We start from the raw sequence: 23,230 nt of genomic DNA, 5'->3' as shown, positions 1-23,230 counted from the left end.
ACTTTTCAGTTGTGTGCATTAATTAAGAAATTAAATATCATGTGTCTCAGTCGGTGAAAGAAAAACATCGTATGGAAACCTGCATACCAGAGAAATTTCTTGCATTGGACCAGCGTGGTGGACTATTTTCCTAACCCTTCACATTCTGAGAGGAGACTCGAGCTCAGCAGTGAGCCGAATATGTGTTGTGTGTGGGGGATAATATCTGGATCTACTGAATTGATTTTGAAAATTCTTTTACCATTAGAAAGTTACGTTATTTGTAAGTGTTGTGAGTATATATTTATACCTATATTCTTACGGGAACGGGAATTATGCGGCTGAAACCAAGAGGCGCCGGCTAGTAATCAATGAAAGCGAAAAGTTGTAATTTTTTATGTTGAATGTGGAAGAAAAATAAAAGCGGAATTGTTTTGAAATATTTTTATTACTTGTAATGATCCTAACACCTCACCAAACACGCTGAATGGAGAATAGCGACATGACTGATACAATGAGTGGTCATTATATTATTATATCATTTTACAATAATACAGAAATCGTTACAAATACCTAAAACATCCAAGTGAGGACATCATTATTTAAATTATTAAACAATTGAGAATTTCGAATAAAAAAAAATAATCACAGAAAAACTATAATTTTTCCGAATTACAAACACAAGCGAAATCAGACGCAAAATTCTAGATTACGTAACATTAGCAAGATTAACTGCGCCTAGTGTTTTATAATAGCAATACCGTTAATTCACAAAACTGTTGCTGGAATTTATCCAGGCGCTGTAGTTATTTGCTAATTCTCTATCATATTAATGTTATTAAATAAAACAATGATTTTGAAGATATAAGCTTGTTAAATCAAATGTTCATACCACCGCTCCTAAAACAGACACAAGTCAGTCTCTAACCATTAAGCGTGTTACACATGTGCCATTTCCGAAATAAGCAAAGACTACGATAAAAGTTACAATTTAGAATAAACATAATTTTAAAATAATTAATATGATAATAAGTCTCTGCTTATTTAGGAAATACAATCAAAACAACACAGCATACTCCCCCAGCATAGCTGTTAGCACCACAAAGCCTATTCAAACCTCAATATCCAACTTCTACGAGTACAAACCATTACTAATTTCCATTCAAGATTTCAGATAGCCCGGATATACAATAGATTTACAAATAAAACTGAAGTAAATCTAACAACTTATTAAGTAATAAAAAGTAAAGGTAACAGATAACATCGGATAGATAGGACTAATAAAAAAGTCATTTTGATGTCAAATTAATATTACCACAGTAAATGATACGGTACATTGTAAACGGATAGGTAGATATTAATTTGTAAGATATTTCAGACCAAGTTCGTCAGATTAATTCAGTAAAATATAAAACAGCGAACGTGATAACCAAGAATACAACATTTAATAATTTTAATAATGATTTATTTCTCAGAGCTATTGATGTTCACTAAGCTGATACAATTCTTATATTAATAACATTTTTAATATTCCTAATATAATATGCATTAATTAGAGTTCTAGCTATAAAATACAATAGTAAACTTTGGGTCTGGCTCCAGCGCCAGCGGATGGTTGGAGCTGGCTCGACAGGATGGAGCCAGTGAAAGAACCCCTAACACTCAAAAAGCTTTGTCCGCGTTCGGTGCATTGCGGGTAGATGTCAACAAGCGATAGCGGAATCTGGAGTATTGAACACATAATAGTAAAGTCAGAAATCGCTATAGAACTATATTACAGCGGAGCACTTTGCCGTGCGGCAAGCGGAAGCCTAAGTCGTCTAACCCAGCGGCAGGCGCCAACGCAACGGGCCTAGGATGTTCTCCGGCGATGCACCGCCCGCGGACGCTCGTTTACACCTCCATTCATCTCCCTGTTTAGTCCCACTCACAACTGGTAAAAGCATTTCACGACAATCGGAAACAGAAGAAACGTTGTGCTCACACCAACCAACACTCTGTTAACATATTTAATATTGATAATAATATCCATATAACTATAAAATAAATTCACATTCATACTCACAATATTGTTACAATACAAAATAAATATATCATCATAGTATACAATATATTATTTTATGGATCTGATAATGCTTTAATGATGTCGGTACATTGTGCAGGTGTCACCAAATACTCAGAATCGTATTCTCTATTCGTTTAGCTTCTATATAGTTTAGAAAAGTTTGGCAAAGAAAGCGATGACAGAGTTCGGCTTAACACTATGGATGACTTAAAATTAATTGACTCAAAATCTTCACTTGAATTGGCAAACAATGAAAGGAGGAATCTTTTTATTTATTTCAGGAAAGTTCTCTTACAGCTTACACTAGACTAGATGTACGATTTGATGATTTTAATCAATATCACATTCTCTCACACAATTTGAATGTAACAGTATAAGATTTAAACGAATATTCTTCTAAAAGGGAAGTCTATAAGTTACACGTAGGTTAGTTACATTAAATTGAAAACAATAGATAAAAATACTAAAAATCAATTCACATAGGAACATATAATACTACTACGTGTCTGTATTTGGGCTGGGCTCGACTAGAAATACAAACTGTCTGCCGTAAACGGAGACCGTACACATAAACTATGCCAAAAACGATAATAAAATCAAGAGATTCTGTTAGCATTTTGTAGTCTGTACACGAATGATTTAAATTTAAACAACACCCACTTAAACTATATCATAGTCATCGACGCAACAAGCAGATTTCAACTTAAAACAAAGGTAAATATATCGTTTTATTTGTTTTCATAAATCTAATAAAACATTTATTCAATATGGAGTAAGCTCTCTATCGTCTTTAGGCTGATCGGTTATCTAGAAAGACAAAAATACTTTGCATTGACCATCGTCCGGTATTGTTCAAATAACAATTATGTATAAATGGGATACAGTGACACAGAAATAATTGAATTCAGGCACTTTTCAGTTATTTCCATATTATATGACTGGGATAAAATGTTTTCATTGACATTCAACAAAATGTTTGGTCCATTGTCAACTACTGGTGTAACGAAACACAAATAACTTATGATTGAAAAAAAATATCGAGGAATCTATTTTATTTCAATCTTTTGATTACTACGTGTGGTTGTTTGGGAGAACTAGCAAATATGACCAAATTTTTGTCTTTCTAGAATAGTATTGAACAGAATGACGTCGATTCTATCAACAATAATGTAAGAAGTGCAAGCAGCACTAGCTCGTCGTTAGACGTTCGTAAGCGTCTTTTTAAGACAATTATTTAAATATCTATATTTTTTTAAACTTCAATCATTTACAAAATTATTTGTGTAATTTAGATGAAATTTATCGCTCGTCCTTGAAAATATGATCCTCTATTCAATCAGTATAGGACTTACATTTAAAATATTTACGTCCTTTTATAACGCGATTTATTAAAACAACGGTTAGCCTTGTTTGCAAGAAGTATACTTATTCGTATAACATTACGCCCTATTTAGAAGTCGATGCTTTAGCAAAATAATTTCAAAAAATTTAGATTTCTCGCACAAGCGGTGTTTTGGCTAAATAAAATGGACTGGTTTCGCTAAAAATCGTGTATAAAAGCACTACTGATTGTATAAGACCAAATTCAAAAATACTGTCAGAAAAATATTTTAATGGCATGTACTATTTTTTGTCAATGACGCTACTAGAAAACAGTTTTAGAAAAAAATGGACGTTTCTGTTCTTAGGTCGAGAATTTTTTGACGTTCGAACTGGATGCGGTCGAGGCGTCGTCGGGGAGCCGTCGGGCCTTCGTCGGGCTGTCGTCGGTCGCCGTCGAACCGTCGTCGAGGCGTCGTCGGGCCTTCGTCTACACCTCACACATATTACGAGTACAGTTTCCTTAAACTCACAGCAGTGCTTTACATTGCATTCGATATCACATAGTCTTTAACTGCATCTATTTGCAAACTATCTCATGCGGAAAAGTGTCCTACTTAAGTACTTTTGAATGCTCGGTTCTTTATCACAGCCTAAATTTCCTACAACATATAACTGATACTTTGGTTCCCCATTCAAAAGTACTTAGCTTTGTATAAGAGGGCATCACTTCTTCGATGAGAAGGCTACAAATAGACCCGACACCTAGAACTCCAGCCTGTATGCCGCGCAGGATGTCTCGTGGTCTTGCAGGTTGATGGTGCAGCGGGAAGCGGAAGGCGACAGGTCAATCTTGTATCTTTCCAGGGCTTCCTCGTTCTCGGTCACCCAGTAGCCGAGTACGTCTGTATCGTACGTGGGAATGATGGTCACTTCTGGAATAAAAGTATAATAAAACGAATAAGTGAGGTGTTATGTGTTTGATAATAAAATAAAACAAATTTTTACTGTCATTTCTGTTTACCTAAATCTTTATTTTCCCAAGTCTTCTTGGCATCAAGCAGCGCGTTGTAAATTTCTTTTGATGGTTCAGTCCCAGAAAATACGTAATAACGTGCACGGACTCTCTTGAAGAATTCAACGGCTGAATAGTAAGAATTCCCATGGTGAGGAACATACGTTAAATCCATATATATAGGGGCTGGTGCCTTCTTCTTGATTGGTGATTCTGAAGCTCGTTTCACTTCTTTACTCTTTTCCTGATTAAGCTTATTTTTATTAGCTACCGTTGAATTTACTTGTTGTTTTTTTGGTGTACTCTTACCATCGCTTTGATTGGCTGGTGGTAAAATAGGACTAGGCAAACCTAACGGCTTACCCCACGATTGTATCGGGTCGTGGAGAGGACTGCATAAATCAGAGCGATCTGATAATTCTGATTTAGATTCTTTACTTGTTGACGAACTCGTCTGAGGAACTTTTTTCGATTCAACTTTAACATCTTTAAGCGTCAAAGAACTCTCCTCCTTTTTAGATACGCTTTGTGCATCATCTGAATAAGTCCCTTGATCAAGTTTATATTTACCTGTAACTGTTGATATCACTTCAGAACCACTGACTTTCTTATGTTCTTCAATTGCTTTTTCAAAGTGTTCGTCAGCTTCTTTTAAAAACGAAGCATCAGACGTTTTAATACTACATTTAGAGGACTCCACTTGTTCATGTATTAGAAATTCGTCGGATATTTTTGTAAGTGGCTTATCTATTACGAGAGTTTCAGTCTTCTCCTCAGAGTGAGTTGAATATGTGCATGAATCATCATCAGGTAATTGACCGTAAATTGAGGTTGACATTATATCACATTCTACTTTTCCTAACATTTCATGACTAGTTTCCCGCTGGGATGGTAATTTTGTGTCCAGTTCAAGGCTCAGGTTTGATCGTGGTGAATGAGCTATCTGCGACTTTGTACTACTCGGACTTACTTGTCCATCATCGTCACTATAATACATACCACTACTTTCTGTGCCCCAAATGTGCGTAGCAGCTCTCGATTCTCTAGAACTAATATCAGACGGCGGTGATGATATACCGGGATGATCTAAATCATCACTAGCCGCAGATGAACTTCTCATATCACCGGTTTTGGAAGAATGTTTGGAATATGATTTTTCACTTTCGCCTGTATCTATTATTTCTTCAAATTCTTCCTTTATTTCTGATACAGTAGTTTTAGTAGATTTTGTCGTTTTTGTTACACCATCGCTGCCTCTACTTACTGTTGTAGTTTCTACGGTAACTTTAATTTTTTCAGGACTTACAACTTCTTTAGTTGTAACTACAGTTATGGTTTGTACTACTTCACTATCACCATCTTTTACAACTTTAGTAAATGTGTCAGTTTCTGTAGTAATTTCTCCTATAGGAGAGCGTTTTTTTACTATAGTTTCAGGTTGTGATTCGACTTTATTTTCTAAATATAACTTATTTATTGTCGGTTTATCATCTTGTTTAGCTTTTCTAGCGTCACTTCGTAGTAGTGATTGTTTTTCTATTTCTTCTAATTCTTCTGGAGACCAATCTTCAAGTCCCGTACCTTGAGGAAGATAGGTCACTTGTGTGCTTATATCATTGTTTATTTGAGTAGTACCATCCTCATTAGCATTTTCTGTTACAGTTTCTGTAACGGTTTTAACAGCAACTTGATTGTTTCCGCTATTGATCATTTCTTCTTTATTGACGTAGGTTGTGATTGTCTGATTTATTTTTTTTGAATCATCTGTAAATATCACCTTCGTTTTCTTGTCAACTGATGATTTAACTTTACCCGTAGGCTTTAAACCTCGAAGAGCTGCTTGCAAGTCACTGTCGTAAGTTTTTTGAGACTCTGAAATAGTTATTTTAATATCTTTAGTAGTTTCTATTACGCCATGAGGATACTCATCATCCGTTATTGTTTCTATTGTAGTTCTAGTACGTTCAATATCTTTATCAGAGCTTGCAAGAATTTCACGCTTCGTTTTGGTAGTAATTGTACGTTTAACTGTTACATTGTCTTTTTGTACTACTTCGTGTTTAACTATAGAATCCTCAGAAGAATCTTCCACTATTTCACTCTCTCCAATATATGATTCTGAAACGTCCTTATTATCATCGTTAATAGAAGGAGACTTAAGTAGAAAATCTCCGATAGAAACTTTTTCGCTTCTTTTAGTTATAACTGATCCATCAGGGTATTCATCTTCAGTAGTAGTTTTCACAGTTGTTTTAACTTTTCTAGATTTAATTTTCATATTTTCAAATTCTTCTTTAATTGTCGTTATAGTTTTCTTTCTTTTAATTGCAACGCCATTTTCAACAAATTCATCAATTTCGGTACTCGTTTGAATATCTGGTTCGCCAATTTGTGTATAACCTATTAGATTCTCATCAAATGACTCGTCATTATAATTAGTGATAGCAACTTTCACGTCTTTCGCAACTTCAGTTATTCCATTTGGTAATTGAGTTTCAGTTATAGTTTCAGTAGTTGTTTTGACAATTTTTTTTTCTTCATTTTTCGTTGCAAGTATTTCTTTTGTAGTCATAATATTAATAATCTGGTTAACATTATTGCCATCTCTTATTATAGTTTTTTGATGATTATCAACGTCTACGGTTTTGTCAATCAACTTGGTAAATTCCTGAAGTTCTTCAGGTTGTGACAAACCTTCTTCGTCAATATCAGCTATTGACTGTTTTTTCTCTACACTAATGCGTGACGAGCCATCGGGGTAGTTGTCTGTAGTTGTAATAGTTGTTAAAGTTTTTATTTTTTTAATAGCACCATATGTATCGGCATATTTTGTTTTAACTATTTTAGTTACAATTGTCCTATTTATCACTAGGTCTTCATGTTTTATTTCTTTAACATCACTTGTTTCTGTTTCTTCTGGATCACCAACCAATGTAAATTCTTTTAATAGTTCTTCAATATGACTGTCTTCAGAAATAGATGTAGAGGTCGGTTCTTCTTTAATTACGTCTTTGTGTATTTGTGTTATTTGTGATGTGTTTAGTATTTCATCGGTTATCGAAGTTTTTTCACTAGTTTTTGTAATAACAGATCCATCAGGGTGCTCATCTTCTAGAACTGTTTTTGTAACTGTTTTAATTCGTTTAATATTTTCAAGAGAATTGTGAAATTCTTGTTTTGTGATTGTCACTATTGTTTTTCTTCTAATATTTATTCCATTCACAGTAATAACTTCTGTTTCTTCCTTAATTTCTACTTTAGGATCTCCTGCGCTAATGAAACCTTCTGGTAAGTCATCCTCCTTATCAGTTATAAAATCTGAAATAACAACTTTAGATTGTTTATTTACTTCAGTGATTCCATCGGGATATATGGATTCAGTAACAGTTTCTGTTGTTGTTTTTATTTTTTTCTTAGATAGATCTATATTAGCAAGAACTTCCGTTGTGACTATTGTTGTGATAATTTGATTAATCGTTTTCCCTTCAATAATGATAGATTTTTCGACTTTATCAACGTTTACTGTCTTCTCCTCTAGTATTGTATAATCAATAAGTTCCGTTGTTTCTATAACATCTGTGTCTTCCACATCAGATAAAGAAGTGCTGCAATCAATTTTTGTACGAGATGAGCCATCTGGATAATCGTCTGTAGTTGTTACAGTAGTAACAAACTTAATCTTTTGTATTTTACCATAACTATCTGCATACTTTGTTTTGATAGTCCTAGTTAACGTAGTTCTTTTGACAATGATATCACCTTTGTTAATTTCTTCTGATTTTGTTGAAACTGTTTCTTCAGGATCTCCATATAATACAAATTCAGACAAAATATTGTCTAGATTATTGGCATCAGCATCAACCAATACTTCTTCTGTCTTAACTTCTACATTTTTTTGAATATCCCTAGAACCATCAGGATTCTCTTTAGTTATGTTCGTCTCAATAGTCGTCTTAATAATTTTTTTATTAACGTTTACTCTAATTGTTTCTTTTTTTGTTACAGTTGTTACGGTTTCAATAATATCTTTATCATTATCTTTGATAATTCGCTTGCTAACATCCGTATCAATAATAGTATCTTCAACATTATCATCAGAGTCATCAGATTCCAATATATACTCTGATTTGAAAAGCCCATCAGTTAATTCGTCTTTAAATTTCAAAGGAGTTTTACGAGAACTCTCACAAACATCTTTGTGTTCTGATATATGCTCAGTTTTGTCATTACTCGTATCTAGATATAATTTATCAATTTTTTTATCTTTTGCGTATAAATCCATTAAAGAGGTAGATTTAAGAGTAGAAGAGCACTCTGATAAAAGTGTTTGAGTATCTTTGGTGGTTGTCGTGGAACCATCTGAACTTTTACTCAGAGTAGTAGTTTCGATGGTAGTTTTAACATTTTGCGGAGTTCCGTCTTCCCTGGAAATAATTTCTTTTGTTGTGACTGTAGTAATTGTTTGTGTTACAACGTTTTCACCTTCTTTGATTATTTTTGTCACTGTATCAGTTTCAGTTTTTATTTTGCCCATTGTTTGCAATAAAGTTGAAATGTCAGAAGTTTCATCCTTCTCTGAGCTATATTTCGGAACTTTTTCAGTCGAAGTCGATATTTTTTGTGTTAGTATATCATCGCCAACATGTACAACTTTTGTTATAGTTTCTTCAGTACCATCAGACTTGTCATATGTTACTTCACTTTGGACACCATCACTCATTTTAATATCTTGGAAATTACTAGGTATTTTTGGCAATGGACTTACAGGAACAGTTGGAGGTGTTGATACCCTGTCATCCTCAGGACAAACTATCAGAGGCTCAATACTTTCCGTTTTTATACCTTGTTGTACTTTATCTTCACTAAAAGCTTCATGAATAGATTGCATAAAATGATCTACATTGTCAGTAAACAATGAAGAGCAAACTGTAGGAATCGATTGATCACATTCTGTAACAATACTATGTACTCCTGAATCTGAGGCTTCTGATAATATAATTTCATCTTTTGATAACTCAAGATCACCACCTAAAGATTTTGATTGTAAACTCGTGAAGCATGTACTTTGATCTTTAGATTTTGAAAATTCATCACTTTCTTTTAATTTCTTAATACCCGATTTTTCACTCTTTTCGGTACTTTCAAAAGAATATTTCTCTTCTAAGCTTGTTTCTTTTGAAATATCTTCGGAACTACTGTGAACTATTGTTTTCAAGATATTTTCTCCATCAATATTAATGTTATCAGTTGAAGATGTGACATTTTGATCAAACTCACTTTTACTTGATAAGTCTTTACTTTTTTTTAATACAGGTACATGCTGTGATGTTAATGACCTTTCTTCGTGTAATAGTTGCTCAGTTTCTTGTACTAAATTTATCCGAGTAGATGCTTTTAAGCTTTTGTTGATTTCGTCGTGAGTTTTTTTTGGTAATAAAATGTCTTGCATACTTAAATTTTCAAAGTTTGCAGTTGTATCACACAAATCGTTCATTTTTGAAATATATATCTCTTGTTTATTGCTTGATGACTCACGTTCATGTTGGCTTGTTGTGACTGGTAAATTTTCTACAAAAGAATGACCATTCAATTGAACTGATTTTTGTTCATTAATATCTATTTCTTTGTGTTTTTCCATTTCGATTGTTATATTGTCCTCTTCATTTTTCTTTTCCTTTACTAAATTGGGATGTAAAATGTCATCTTTGATTGAAATTTCTTCACTAGTTTTGATACTAACGTTACCATCTGGGAACTCATCTTCTGTAATTGTTGTAACAATAATTTTCATACGTTGTACCATTTTCGAAAGATTATAAAAATATTTTGTTACTTTTTTAATAATAAACTTTCTTTTTATAGGTATACCATTTTCTGTAATAGAAACAGTATTTGTTTCGATCTCTTCAATTGGATCATTTAATAGTTCAAACCCATCAAATTCGTCCGTTACTTCTGTGTAGGTATTTTCTACTTTATCTTCTTCGTAGATATCATCAGTAATAAATATCTTTTCGCTAGATTTTATAGAAGTACTTCCATCGGGGTATTCATCTTCAATGGTTGTTCTGATGTTGGTTCTAGTCCTATATGTGCTAGAGTGTTTTTCTGCAAAAATATGTTTTACTTCTGTAATCGTAGTTCTTCTTTTAATTGTAACATCATTTTCGACAACGAATTCTGTCTTTTTAGTAATGATTTCTTTAGGCTCCCTTATAAGATAAAATCCTTCAGGAGTATCAATAACATCTGTAGACGACTTAACATTAAATATACTTGAACTAGCAGCTGTTTGATCAGGTAATGTTGACATTAATGTATCTAGTTTACTGGAATGAATATACTCTTCAATTGGTTTTAAATTAAAAGATTCATCCAAAAATGTAACATATTCGCTGGTTGTAATGTTTTTGGAACCATCTGGTTTAATATCTTCAGTAACGATTTCGACAGTTACCCTTATTATTTTAACATCATTATGTTTATTTCGTAAATATTGTCTAATAGTCTTCTTTGTTATAGTTTGCTCTATTTGTTCTTGATTAATAAAAATTAATTTAGTCTCGGTAACAGTTTCAACAGTTGGCGAACCGATTTCTTCAAAGTCATCAGTAGTGTCTAATTCAAATCCGTAATCAGAAATATAAACTTTAATATCTTTAGTTTCTTCTCTAATTCCGTCAGGCAAAATAGACTCAGTTACAGTTACGATAGATGTTCTGAGTTTGCGACATGATCTCGTCTCGTTTGTTAAAATTTCTTTAGTTGTAGTTATTGTTAAAATCTGCAATACGTTTTTGCCATTAACTGAAAGCGTTTTTTCTTGTTTTTCTTGTGAGACGGAAGTATCCTCAACAAAAGAAAATTGATGTAAATCAAACATATCAATTTCGTGTAACGTAGACCCTAATCTTTGTTCTTTTTTATAACTCACACCCATATCTTTGTTATTGACTGGTGTTATGTGATCTTCTTTAACTAAGAGAGGCGCCTTCGTTTCTATAACTGGTGATGGTTGTTTTTCAAATGGCTTCTTTGAGCTCCGATTATTAGGGCTTAATTCCTTATCTTTGTCTGGTGTCGGTTCTTTTTCAGGTGGAATTTCAGCGCTAAGAACCTCTCTCGCTGAGCTTGGTTCTTTTTCCACGGATTTTTCAAACACAGATTTCATGTCATCTTGCTTGTCTGAGCTAAGAAGCTTTGTTTCTTTCGTTAGTGATGATTTCTTGTCTGATAGCTTTTCAGAGTTTGAAACGTCTTTTTCTAGGCTCGGTGCTTTTATTCCAGTGACTGGTTCTTTTTCCAAGGATTTTTCAATGACTGGTTTCGCGACATCCTCCTTAACTGGGCTTGATACTTCTGATTCTTTCACTGGTGGTGGTTCACTTTCTGATAGTTTCACAGAGCTGTAAACTTCTTTCTTAATACATTGTGCCTTTGTATCTGTCACCAGTAGTAGTTCTTTTTGTGAAGGCTTTTCAGGGCTCAGCAACTCTATTTCTGGGCTAGGTTCTTTTTCTGATGGTTTTTCAATGACTGATTTTAAGTCACCTTCCTTAACTGGGCTTGGCGCCTTCGTTTCTTTTACTGGTGACGGTTCTTTTTCTGATGGCTTTGCAGAGCTCGAAACGTCTTTCTCTTCTGAAGGCTTTTCTGGGCTTAACCCCTCTCTCATTGGGCTAGGTTCTATTTCTGACAGCTTCCTAGAGCTCAGAATGTCTTTTTCAGGGCTTGGTGTCTTTATATCTTTAACTGGTGTTGTTTCTTTTTCTGTAAGATTTTCTGAGCAAAGCACTTCTCTTGCTGGGCTAGGTTCTTTTTTAGATGGTTTTTCAATGACCGGTTCTAGGTGATCTTTCTTAAGTGGGCTTGGTGCCCTCGTTTCTTTTACTGGAGACGGTTCTTTTTCTGATCGTTTCTTAGAGCTCGTAACGTCTTTCTCAGGGCTTGGTGCCTTTGTTTCTATCACCGGTGATAGTTCTTTTTCGAAAGGTTTTTCCGGGTTCGCAACCTCCCTCGCTGGGCTAAATTCTTTTTCTGAAGGTTTGTCCATGACTGGTTTCAAGCCATCATCCTTAACTGGACTTGACACAATCGTATCTCGCACTAAAGACAATTCTTTTTCTAATGGTTTCGCAGAACTTAAAATGTCTTCCTTAGTGATTGGTGATTTCTTTATTTTATCTGAGGATGATTCTTTTTCTGATAATTTCGCAGATTTTTGAATATCTTTCTCTGGGCTTGGTGTCTCTGTTTCTGTCACTGAAGGTTCTTTTTCTATAAACTTTTCTAGGCTTAGCACCTCTTTTACTGGGCTAGGTTCTTTTACTGATAGTTTTTCAATAATCGGTGTCAAGTCATCTTCCTTTACAGGGCTCGGCGACTTCGCTTCTTTCACCAGTGACAGTTCTTCGTCTGATGGTTTCGCAGAGATCGCAACGTCTATATCAGGGCTTGGTGCCTTTGTTTGTTTTACTGGTGATGGTTCTTTTTCTGGTGGTTTCTTAGAGCTCAGAATGGTTTTCTCAGGGCTTGGTGCCTTTATTTCTGACACTGGTGATGGTTCTTTTGATGTAAGCTTTTCTGGGCTCAGCATTTCTCTTGCTGGGCTAGGTTCCCTTTCTGAAGATTTTTCAATGACCGGTGTTAAGTCATCTTCCTTAACTGGGCTTGGCGCCTTCGTTTCTTTTACTGGTGACGGTTCTTTTTCTAATGATTTGTCTGGGCTCAGAATGTCTTTCTCAGGGCTTGGTGTTTTTGTTTCTATCACTGGTGATGGTTCTTTTGATGTAAGCTTTTCTGGGCTCAACATTTCTCTTGCTGGGCTAGGTTCCCTTTCTGAAGATTTTTCAATGACCGGTGTTAAGTCATCTTCCTTAACTGGGCTTGGCGCCTTGGTTTCTTTTACTGGTGACGGTTCTTTTTCTAATGATTTGTCTGGGCTCAGAATGTCTTTCTCAGGGCTTGGTGTTTTTGTTTCTATCACTGGTGATGGTTCTTTTTCTGATGGCTTCTCAGAGCTCAGAATGGTTTTCTCAGGGCTTGATGCCTTTATTTCTGACACTGGTGATGGTTCTTTTAATATAAGCTTTTCTGGGCTCAGCATTTCTCTTGTTGGGCTAGGTTCTTTCCCTGAAGATATTTTAATGACCGCTGTTAAGTCATCTTCCTTAACTGGGCTTGGCGCCTTCGTTTCTTTTACTGGTGACGGTTCTTTTTCTGATGGCTTCTCAGAGCTCAGAATATTTTTCTCAGGGCTTGGTGCTTTTATTTCTGACACTGGTGATGGTTCTATTGATGTAAGCTTTTCTGGGCTCAGCATTTCTCTTGCTGGGCTAGGTTCCTTTTCTGAAGATTTTTCAATGACCGGTGTTAAGTCATCTTCCTTAACTGGGCTTGGCGCCTTCGTTTCTTTTACTGGTGACGGTTCTTTTTCTAATGATTTGTCTGGGCTCAGAATGTCTTTCTCAGGGCTTGGTGTTTTTGTTTCTGGCACTGGTGATGGTTCTTTTTCTGATGGCTTCTCAGAGCTCAGAATGGTTTTCTCAGGGCTTGATGCCTTTATTTCTGACACTGGTGATGGTTCTTTTAATATAAGCTTTTCTGGGCTCAGCATTTCTCTTGTTGGGCTAGGTTCTTTTCCTGAAGATATTTTAATGACCGCTGTTAAGTCATCTTCCTTAACTGGGCTTGGCGCCTTCGTTTCTTTTACTGGTGACGGTTCTTTTTCTGATGGCTTCTCAGAGCTCAGAATGTTTTTCTCGGGACTTGGTGCTTTTATTTCTGACACTGGTGATGGTTCTATTGATGTAAGCTTTTCTGGGATCAGCATTTCTCTTGCTGGGCTAGGTTCCTTTTCTGAAGATTTTTCAATGACCGGTGTTAAGTCATCTTCCTTAACTGGGCTTGGCGCCTTCGTTTCTTTTACTGGTGACGGTTCTTTTTCTAATGATTTGTCTGGGCTCAGAATGTCTTTCTCAGGGCTTGGTGTTTTTGTTTCTGGCACTGGTGATGGTTCTTTTGATGTAAGCTTTTCTGGGCTCAGCATTTCTCTTGCTGGGCTAGGTTCCTTTTCTGAAGATTTTTCAATGACCGGTGTTAAGTCATCTTCCTTAACTGGGCTTGGCGCCTTCGTTTCTTTTACTGGTGACGGTTCTTTTTCTGATGATTTGTCTGGGCTCAGAATGTCTTTCTCGGGGCTTGGTGTTTTTGTTTCTGACACTGATGATGGTTCTTTTGATGTAAGCTTTTCTGGGCTCAGCATTTCTCTTGCTGGGCTAGGTTCCTTTTCTGAAGATTTTTCAATGACCGGTGTTAAGTCATCTTCCTTAACTGGGCTTGGCGCCTTCGTTTCTTTTACTGGTGACGGTTCTTTTTCTAATGATTTGTCTGGGCTCAGAATGTCTTTCTCAGGGCTTGGTGTTTTTGTTTCTGGCACTGGTGATGGTTCTTTTGATGTAAGCTTTTCTGGGCTCAGCATTTCTCTTGCTGGGCTAGGTTCCTTTTCTGAAGATTTTTCAATGACCGGTGTTAAGTCATCTTCCTTAACTGGGCTTGGCGCCTTCGTTTCTTTTACTGGTGACGGTTCTTTTTCTAATGATTTGTCTGGGCTCAGAATGTCTTTCTCAGGGCTTGGTGTTTTTGTTTCTGGCACTGGTGATGGTTCTTTTGATGTAAGCTTTTCTGGGCTCAGCATTTCTCTTGCTGGGCTAGGTTCCTTTTCTGAAGATTTTTCAATGACCGGTGTTAAGTCATCTTCCTTAACTGGGCTTGGCGCCTTCGTTTCTTTTACTGGTGACGGTTCTTTTTCTAATGATTTGTCTGGGCTCAGAATGTCTTTCTCAGGGCTTGGTGTTTTTGTTTCTGGCACTGGTGATGGTTCTTTTGATGTAAGCTTTTCTGGGCTCAGCATTTCATTTGCTGGGCTAGGTTCCTTTTCTGAAGATTTTTCAATGACCGGTGTTAAGTCATCTTCCTTAACTGGGCTTGGCGCCTTCGTTTCTTTTACTGGTGACGGTTCTTTTTCTAATGATTTGTCTGGGCTCAGAATGTCTTTCTCAGGGCTTGGTGTTTTTGTTTCTGGCACTGGTGATGGTTCTTTTGATGTAAGCTTTTCTGGGCTCAGCATTTCTCTTGCTGGGCTAGGTTCTTTTTCTGAAGATTTTTCAACAACCGGTATAAAGTCACTTTCCTTAACTGGGCTTGGCGCCTTCGTTTCTTTCACTGGTGACGGTTCTTTTTCTGATGGCTTCTCAGAGCTCAGAATGGTTTTCTCAGGGCTTGATGCCTTTATTTCTGACACTGGTGATGGTTCTTTTGATGTAAGCTTTTCTGGGCTCAGCATTTCTCTTGTTGGGCTAGCTTCTTTTCCTGAAGATTTTTTAATGACCGCTGTTAAGTCATCTTCCTTAACTGGGCTTGGCGCCTTCGTTTCTTTCACTGGTGACGGTTCTTTTTCTGATGGCTTCTCAGAGCTCAGAATGTGTTTCTCAGGGCTTGGTGCTTTTATTTCTGACACTGGTGATGGTTCAATTGATGTAAGCTTTTCTGGGCTCAGCATTTCTCTCGCTGGGCTAGGTTCTTTTCCTAAAGATTTTTCAATGACCGGTGTTAAGTCATCTTCCTTAACTGGGCTTGGCGCCTTCGTTTCTTTTACTGGTGATGGTTCTTTTTCTAATGGTTTGTCTGGGCTCAAAATGTCTTTCTCAGGGCTTGGTGCCTTTGTTTCTGTCACTGGTGATGGTTCTTTCGCTGTCAGCTTTTCTGGGCTCAGCATTTCTCTTGTTGGGCTAGCTTCTTTTCCTGAAGATTTTTTAATGACCGCTGTTAAGTCATCTTCCTTAACTGGGCTTGGCGCCTTCGTTTCTTTTACTGGTAACGGTTCTTTTTCTGATGGCTTCTCAGAGCTCAGAATGTGTTTCTCAGGGCTTGGTGCTTTTATTTCTGACACTGGTGATGGTTCTATTGATGTAAGCTTTTCTGGGCTCAGCATTTCTCTTGCTGGGCTAGGTTCTTTTTCTAAAGATTTTTCAACAACCGGTATAAAGTCACTTTCCTTAACTGGGCTTGGCGCCTTCGTTTCTTTCACTGGTGACGGTTCTTTTTCTGATGGCTTCTCAGAGCTCAGAATGGTTTTCTCAGGGCTTGATGCCTTTATTTCTGACACTGGTGATGGTTCTTTTGATGTAAGCTTTTCTGGGCTCAGCATTTCTCTTGTTGGGCTAGCTTCTTTTCCTGAAGATTTTTTAATGACCGCTGTTAAGTCATCTTCCTTAACTGGGCTTGGCGCCTTCGTTTCTTTTACTGGTGACGGTTCTTTTTCTGATGGCTTCTCAGAGCTCAGAATGTGTTTCTCAGGGCTTGGTGCCTTTGTTTCTGTCACTGGTGATGGTTCTTTCGCTGTCAGCTTTTCTGGGCTCAGCACCTCTTTCACTGGGCTAGGTTCTTTATCTGAAGGTTTTTCAGTGTCCGGTGTCAAGTCATCTTCCTTAACTGGACTTGGTGCCTTCGTTTCTTTCACTGGTGATGGTTCTTTTTCTGATGGCTTCTCAGAGCTCAGAATGTCTTTCACAGGGCTTGGTGCCTTCGTTTCTGTCACTGGAGATAATTCTTTTGCTGCCAGCTTTTCTGGGCTCAGCACCTCTTTCGGTGGGCTAGGTTCTTTTTCTGAAGGTTTTTCAGTGACCGGTGTCACGTCATCTTTCTTAATTGGGCTAGGTACCTTCGTTTCTTTTACTGGTGCCGGTTCTTTTTCTAATGATTTGTCAGGGCTCAGAATGTCTTTCTCAGGCTTTGGTGTCTGTGTTTTTATCACTGGTGACGGTTCTTTCTCTGATGGCTTCTCAGAGCTCAGAATATCTTTCTCAAGGCTTGGTGCCTTTATTTCTGATACTGGTGATGGTTTTTCTGCCGTCAGCTTTTCTGGGCTCAGCATTTCTCTCACTGGGCTAGGTTCTTTTTTTAAAGATTTTTCAATTATCGGTGTTAAGTCATCTTCCTTAACTGGGCTTGGTGCCTTTTTTTCTTTTACTGTTGACAGTTCTTTTTCTGATGGTATGTCAGGGCTCGAAACTAATTTATCAGGGCTTGTTGCCTTTGTTTCTGTTACCAGTGATGGTTCTTCTTTTGAAGGCTTTTCTGGGCTCAGCACCTCTCGCGCTGGGCTAGATTTTTTTTCTGAAAGTTTTTCAGTGACCGATGTCAAATCATCTTCTTTAACTGGGCTTGGTGCCTTCGTTTCTGTCACGGGCGATGGTTCTTTTTCTGTAAGCTTTTTCGGGCTCAGCACTTCTCTCGCTGGGCTAGGTTCTTTTTCTAATGGTTTTTCATCTTCCTTAACTGGACTTGGTGCCTTCTTTTCTTTCACTGGTGACGGTTCTTTTTCTGATGGCTTGTCAGAGCTCAGAATGTCTTTCTCAGGGCTTGGTGCCTTTATTTCAGACAATGTTGATGGTTCTTTTGATGTTAGCTTTTCTAGGCTAGGTACCTCCCTTGCTGGGCTAGGTTCTTTTTCTGATGGTATTTCAATGATTGGTGTTATGTCATCTTCCGTAACTAAGCTTGGCACCTTCGTTTCCTTTACTGGAGACGGTTCTTTTTCTATTGGTTTTTCTGGGCTTAGAATGTCCTTCTCAGGGCTTAGTTCTTTTGTTTCTATCACTGGTGATGGTTCTTTTGCTGTAAGCTTCTCTGGGCTCAGTATTTCTCTGGCTGGGCTAGGTTCTTTTTCTGATGGCTTTTCAATGACTGGTTTTAAGTCATCTTCCTTAACTGGACTTGGCGACTTTGTTTCTTTTACTTGTGAGGGTTCTTTTTCTGATGGCTTCTCAGAGCTTAGAATGTCTTTCTCAGGACTTGGTGCCTTTATTTCTGTCACTGGCGATGGTTCTTTTTCTGTTAACTTTTCAGGGCTCAACACTGTTCTCGCTGGGCTAGGTTCTTTTATTGATGGTTTTTCAACGACTGATTTTAGGTCCTCTTCCTTAATTGGACTTGGCGCCTTCTTTTCTTTTACTGGTGACGGTTGTCTTTCTGATGGCTTCTCAGAGCTTAGAATGTCTTTCTCAGGGCTTGGTGTTTTTGTTTCTGGCACTGGTGATGGTTCTTTTGATGTAAGCTTTTCTGGGCTCAGCATTTCTCTTGCTGGGCTAGGTTCATTTTCTGATGGTATTTCAATGACTGGTGTGAAGTCATCTTCCCTAACTAGGCTTGGCGCCTTCGTTTCCTTTACTGCTGACGGTACTTTTTCTAATGGTTTTTCTGGGCTCAGAATGTCCTTTTCAGGGCTTGGTGCTTTCTTTTCTATTACTGGTGATGGTTCTTTTGATGGCAGCTTTTCTGGGCTCAGTATTTCTCTCGCTGGGCTAGTTTCTTTTTTTGAAGATTTTTCAATGACCGGTGATAAGTCGTCTTTCTTAACTGAACTTGGCACCTTCGTTTCTTTTACTGGTGACGGTTCTCTTTCTGATGGTAAGTCAGGGCTCGAAACTGCATTATCAGGGCTTGATGCCTTTGTTTCTGTTACTAGTGATGGTTCTTCTTTTGAAGGCTTATCTGTGCTCGGCACCTCTCTTGCTGGGCTAGGTTCTTTTCCTGATGATTTTTCAATGACTGGAGTCATGTCATCTTCCTTAACTGGGCTTGGCGTCTTAATTTCTTTCACTGGTGACGGTTCTTTTTCTGATGGCCTCTCAGAGCTCAGAATGTCTTTTTCAGGGCTTGGTGACTTAGTTTCTATAACCGGTGATGGCTCTTTTTCGGAAGGCTTTTCTGGGCTCAGCACCTCTCTTGCTGGGCTAGGTTCTTTTTCTGAAGGTTTTTCAGGGACCGATGTCAAGTCATCTTCCTTAACAGGGCTTGGTGCCATCATTTCTTTTACTGGTGATGGTTCCTTTTCTAATGACCTCTCAGAGCTCAGAATGTCTTTATCAGGGCTTGGTGTCTTTGTTTTTATCACTGGTGATGGATCTTTTGCTGTCAGCTTTTCTGGGCTCAGCATTTCTCTCGCTGGGCTAAGTTCTTTTTCTGATAATTGTTCAATGACTGGTGTCAAGTCATCTTCTTTAACTGGGCTTGGCGTCTTAGTTTCTTTCACTTGTGACGGTTCTTTTTCTGATGGCTTCTCAGAGCTCAGAATGTCTTTCACAGGGCTTGGTGCCTTCGTTTCTTTCACTGGTGACGGTTCTTTTTCTAATGGCCTCTCAGAGCTCAGAATGTCTTTCTCAGGGCTTGGTGCCTTCGTTTCTTTCACTGGTGACGGTTCTTTTTCTAATGGCCTCTCAGAGCTCAGAATTTCTTTCTCAGGGCTTGGTGTCTTAGTTTCTGTCACTGGAGATAATTCTTTTGCTGTAAGCTTTTCTGGGCTTAGCAGCTGTCTCGCTGGGCTAGTTTCTTTTTCTGATGACTTCTCAGAGCTTAGAGCACCCATATCAGGGCTTGGTGTTTTAGTTTCTATCACCGGTGATGGTTCTTTTTCAGAAGGCTTTTCTGGGCTCTGCACCTCTCCCGCTGGGCTTGCTGCTTTTTCTAATGGTTTTTTAGTGACCTGTGTCAAGTCATCTTCATTAACTGGGCTTGGAGCCTTCGTTTCTTTCACTGGCGACAGTGCTTTTTCTAATGGCCTCTCAGAGCTCAGAATGTCTTTCTCAGGGCTCAGTGTCTTTGTTTCTGTCACTGGTGATGATTCTTTTGCTGTCAGCTTTTCTGGACTCAGCACCTCTCTTGCTGGGCTAGGTTCTTTTTCTGAAGATTTTTCAGTGACCGGTGTCAAGTCATCTTCCTTAGCTGGGCTTGGCGCCTTTGTTTCTTTTATTGGTGACGGTTCTTTTTCTGATGGTTTGTCAGGGCTCGGCACTGTTTTATCAGGGCTTGTTGCCTTTGTTTCTATAACTAGTGATGGTTCTTCTTTTGAAAGCTTTTGTGGTCTCGGTAATTCTGTCGCTGAGCCAGGTTCTTTTTTTGAAGGTTTTTCAGTGCCCCATATCAAATCATCTTTCTTAACTGGGCTTGGCGTCTTTGTTTCTTTCACTCGTGACGGTTCTTTTTCCGATGGCTTCTCAGAGCTGAGAATGTCTTTCTCAGGGCTTGGTGCCTTTACTTCTGTCACTACTGATGGTTTTTTTGCTTTTAGCTTTTCTGGGCTCAGCACCTTTTTCACTGGGCTAGGTTCTTTATCTGAAGGTTTTTCAGTGACCGGTGTCAAGTCATCTTCCTTAACTGGACTTGGTGCCTTCGTTTCTTTCACTGGTGACGGTTCTTTTTCTGATGGCTTCTCAGAGCTCAGAATGTCTTTCACAGGGCTTGGTGCCTTCGTTTCTCTTACTGGTGACGGTTCTTTTTCTAATGGCCTCTCAGAGCTCAGAATGTCTTTCTCAGGGCTTGGTGCCTTTTTTTCTACCACCGGCGATGGTTCTTTTGCTGTCAGCTTTTCTCTCGCTAGGCTAGGTTCTTTTTCTAGAGATTTTTCAATGACCGGTGTTAAATCATCTTCCTTAACCGGGCTTGGCGCCTTTGTTTCTTTTATTGGTGACGGTTCTTTTTCTGATGGTTTGTCAGGGCTCGGAACTACTTTATCCGGGCTTGTTGCCTTTGTTACTGTTACTAGTGATGGTTCTTCTTTTAAAGGCTTTTCTGGGCTCAGCACCTCTCTCGCTGGGCAAGGTTTTTTTTCTGAGGGTTTTTCAGTGACCGGTGTCAAGTCATCTTCCTTAGCTGGGCTTGGTGCCTTCGTTTTTTTCACTGGTGACTGTTCTTTTTCTAATTGCCTTTCAGAGCTCAGAATGTCTTTCTCAGGGCTTGGTGCCTTTTTTTCTATCACTGGCGATGGTTCTTTTGCGGTCAGCACCTCTCTCGCTGGGCTAGGTTCTTTTTCTAGAGATTTTTCAATGACCGGTATTATGTCATCTTTCTTAACTGGGCTTGGCGCCTTTGTTTCTTTTATTGGTGACGGTTCTTTTTCTGATGGTTTGTCAGGGCTCGGAACTACTTTATCAGGGCTTGTTGCCTTTGTTTCTGTTACTAGTGATGGTTCTTCTTTTGAAGGCTTTTCTGATCTTGGTACCTCTGTCACTGGGCTAGGTTCTTTTTCTGAAGGTTTTTTAGTGACCCGTGTCAAGTCATCTTCCTTAATTGGGCTTGGCGTCTTAATTTCTTTCACTGGTGACGGTTCTTTTTCTGATGGCTTCTCAGAGCTCAGAATGTCTTTCTCAGGGCTCGGTGTCTTTGTCACTGGTGATGATTCTTTTGCAGTCAGCTTTTCTGGGCTTAGCAGCTCTCTCGCTGGGCTAGATTCTTTTTCTGAAGGTTTTTCAGTGACCGGTGTCAAGTCATCTTCTTTAACTGGACTTGGTTTCCTCGTTTCTTTCACTGGTGACGGTTCTTTTTCTGATAGTTTCTTAGAGCTCAGAATGTCTTTCTCAGGGCTTGGTGCCTTTGTTTCTGTCACTGGTGATGGTTCTTTCGCTGTCAGCTTTTCTGGGCTCAGCATATCTTTCGCTGGGCTAGGTTCTTTATCTGAAGGTTTTTCAGTGCCCGATGTCAAGTCATCTTCCTTAACTGGACTTGGTGCCCTCATTTCTTTCACTGGTGACGGTTCTTTTTCTGATGGCTTCTCAGAGCTCAGAATGTCTTTCACAGGGCTTGGTGCCTTCGTTTCTGTCACTGGTGATAGTTCTTTTTCTACCAGCTTTTCTGGGCTCAACACCTCTTTCGCTGGGCTGGGTTCTTTTTCTGAGGATTTTTCAGTGACTGGTGTCAAGTCATCTTTCTTAACTGGGCTAGGGGCTTTCGTTTCTTTTACTGGTGACGGTTCTTTTTCTGATGGTATGCCAGGGCTCGGAACTACTTTATCAGGGCTTGTTGCCTTTGTGTCTGTTACCAGTGATGGTTCTTTTTTTGAAGGCTTTTCTGGGCTCGGCACCTCTGTCGCTGGGCTAGGTTCTTTTTCTGAAGGTTTATCAGTGACCGGTTTCATGTCATCTTTTTTAACTGGGCTTGGCGCTTTCGATTTTTTTACTGGAGATGTTTCTTTTTCTGAAGGTTTACCAGTGACCGATGTCAAGTCATCTTCCTTAACAGGGCTTGGTACCTTCGTTTCTTTGACTGGTAAGGCTTCCTTTTTTAATGGCCTTTCAGAGCTCAGAATGTCTTTCTCAGGGCTTGGCGCCTTTGTTTCTATCCCTGGCGATGGTTCTTTTTCTGTTAGCTTTTCTGGGCTTAGCATTTCTCTCGCTGGGCTAGGTTCTTTATCTAGAGATTTTTCAATTACCGGTGTTAAGTCATCTTTCTTAACTGGGCTAGGCGCCTTCGTTTCTTTTACTGGTGACGGTTCTTTTTCTGATGGTTTGTCAGGGCTCGGAACTACTTTATCAGGGCTTGTTGTCTTTGTTTCTGTCACCAGTGATGGTTCTTCTATTAAAGGCTTTTCTGGGCTCAGCATCTCTCGCGCTGGGCTAGGTTCTTTTTCTGAAAGTTTTTTAGTGACCGATGTCAAGTCATCTTCTTTAACTGGGCTTAGTGCCTTTGTTTCGGTAACTGGCGATGGTTCTTCTTCTGAAGACTTTTCTGGGCTCAGCACCTCTCTCGCTGGGCTAGGTTCTTTTTCTAGAGATTTTTCAATGACCGGTGTTATGTCATCTTCCTTAACAGGGCTTGGCGTCTTAATTTCTTTCACAGGTGACGGTTCTTTTTCTGATGTCTTCTCAGAGCTCAGAATGTCTTTCTCAGGGCTTGGTGTCCTTGTTTCTGTCACTGGTGATGATTCTTTTGCTGTCAGCTTTTCTGGGCTTAGCACCTCTCTCGCTGGGCTAGGTTCTTTTTCTGAAGATTTCTCAGTGACCGGTGTCAAGTCAACT

At 38.4% G+C, this 23,230-nt stretch overlaps 1 protein-coding gene across 2 annotated transcripts in view; it reads right to left on the bottom strand.

The window, feature by feature from the left end:
* Positions 1-408: 408 nt before the first annotated feature.
* LOC112046119 (titin) overlaps positions 409-23,230 on the bottom strand; it is a 162,098-nt gene continuing 139,276 nt past the window's right edge. For both annotated transcript variants that reach the window (XM_052886633.1, XM_052886634.1), the window contains 2 exons: positions 4,389-23,230; positions 409-4,299 (listed from right to left, as the gene is read on the bottom strand). The exon at positions 4,389-23,230 is cut by the window's right edge and continues 12,424 nt beyond it. In XM_052886633.1, coding sequence (XP_052742593.1) covers positions 4,130-4,299; positions 4,389-23,230 — 19,012 coding nt within the window. In that variant the 3' untranslated portion in view covers positions 409-4,129. The remainder of the gene's footprint in view (positions 4,300-4,388) is intronic.

The sequence above is a fragment of the Bicyclus anynana genome, chromosome 17, assembly GCF_947172395.1.
Source record: "Bicyclus anynana chromosome 17, ilBicAnyn1.1, whole genome shotgun sequence".
NCBI classification, from domain to species: Eukaryota; Metazoa; Arthropoda; class Insecta; order Lepidoptera; family Nymphalidae; genus Bicyclus; species Bicyclus anynana.
This window is presented reverse-complemented; position numbering and strand designations above follow the sequence as displayed.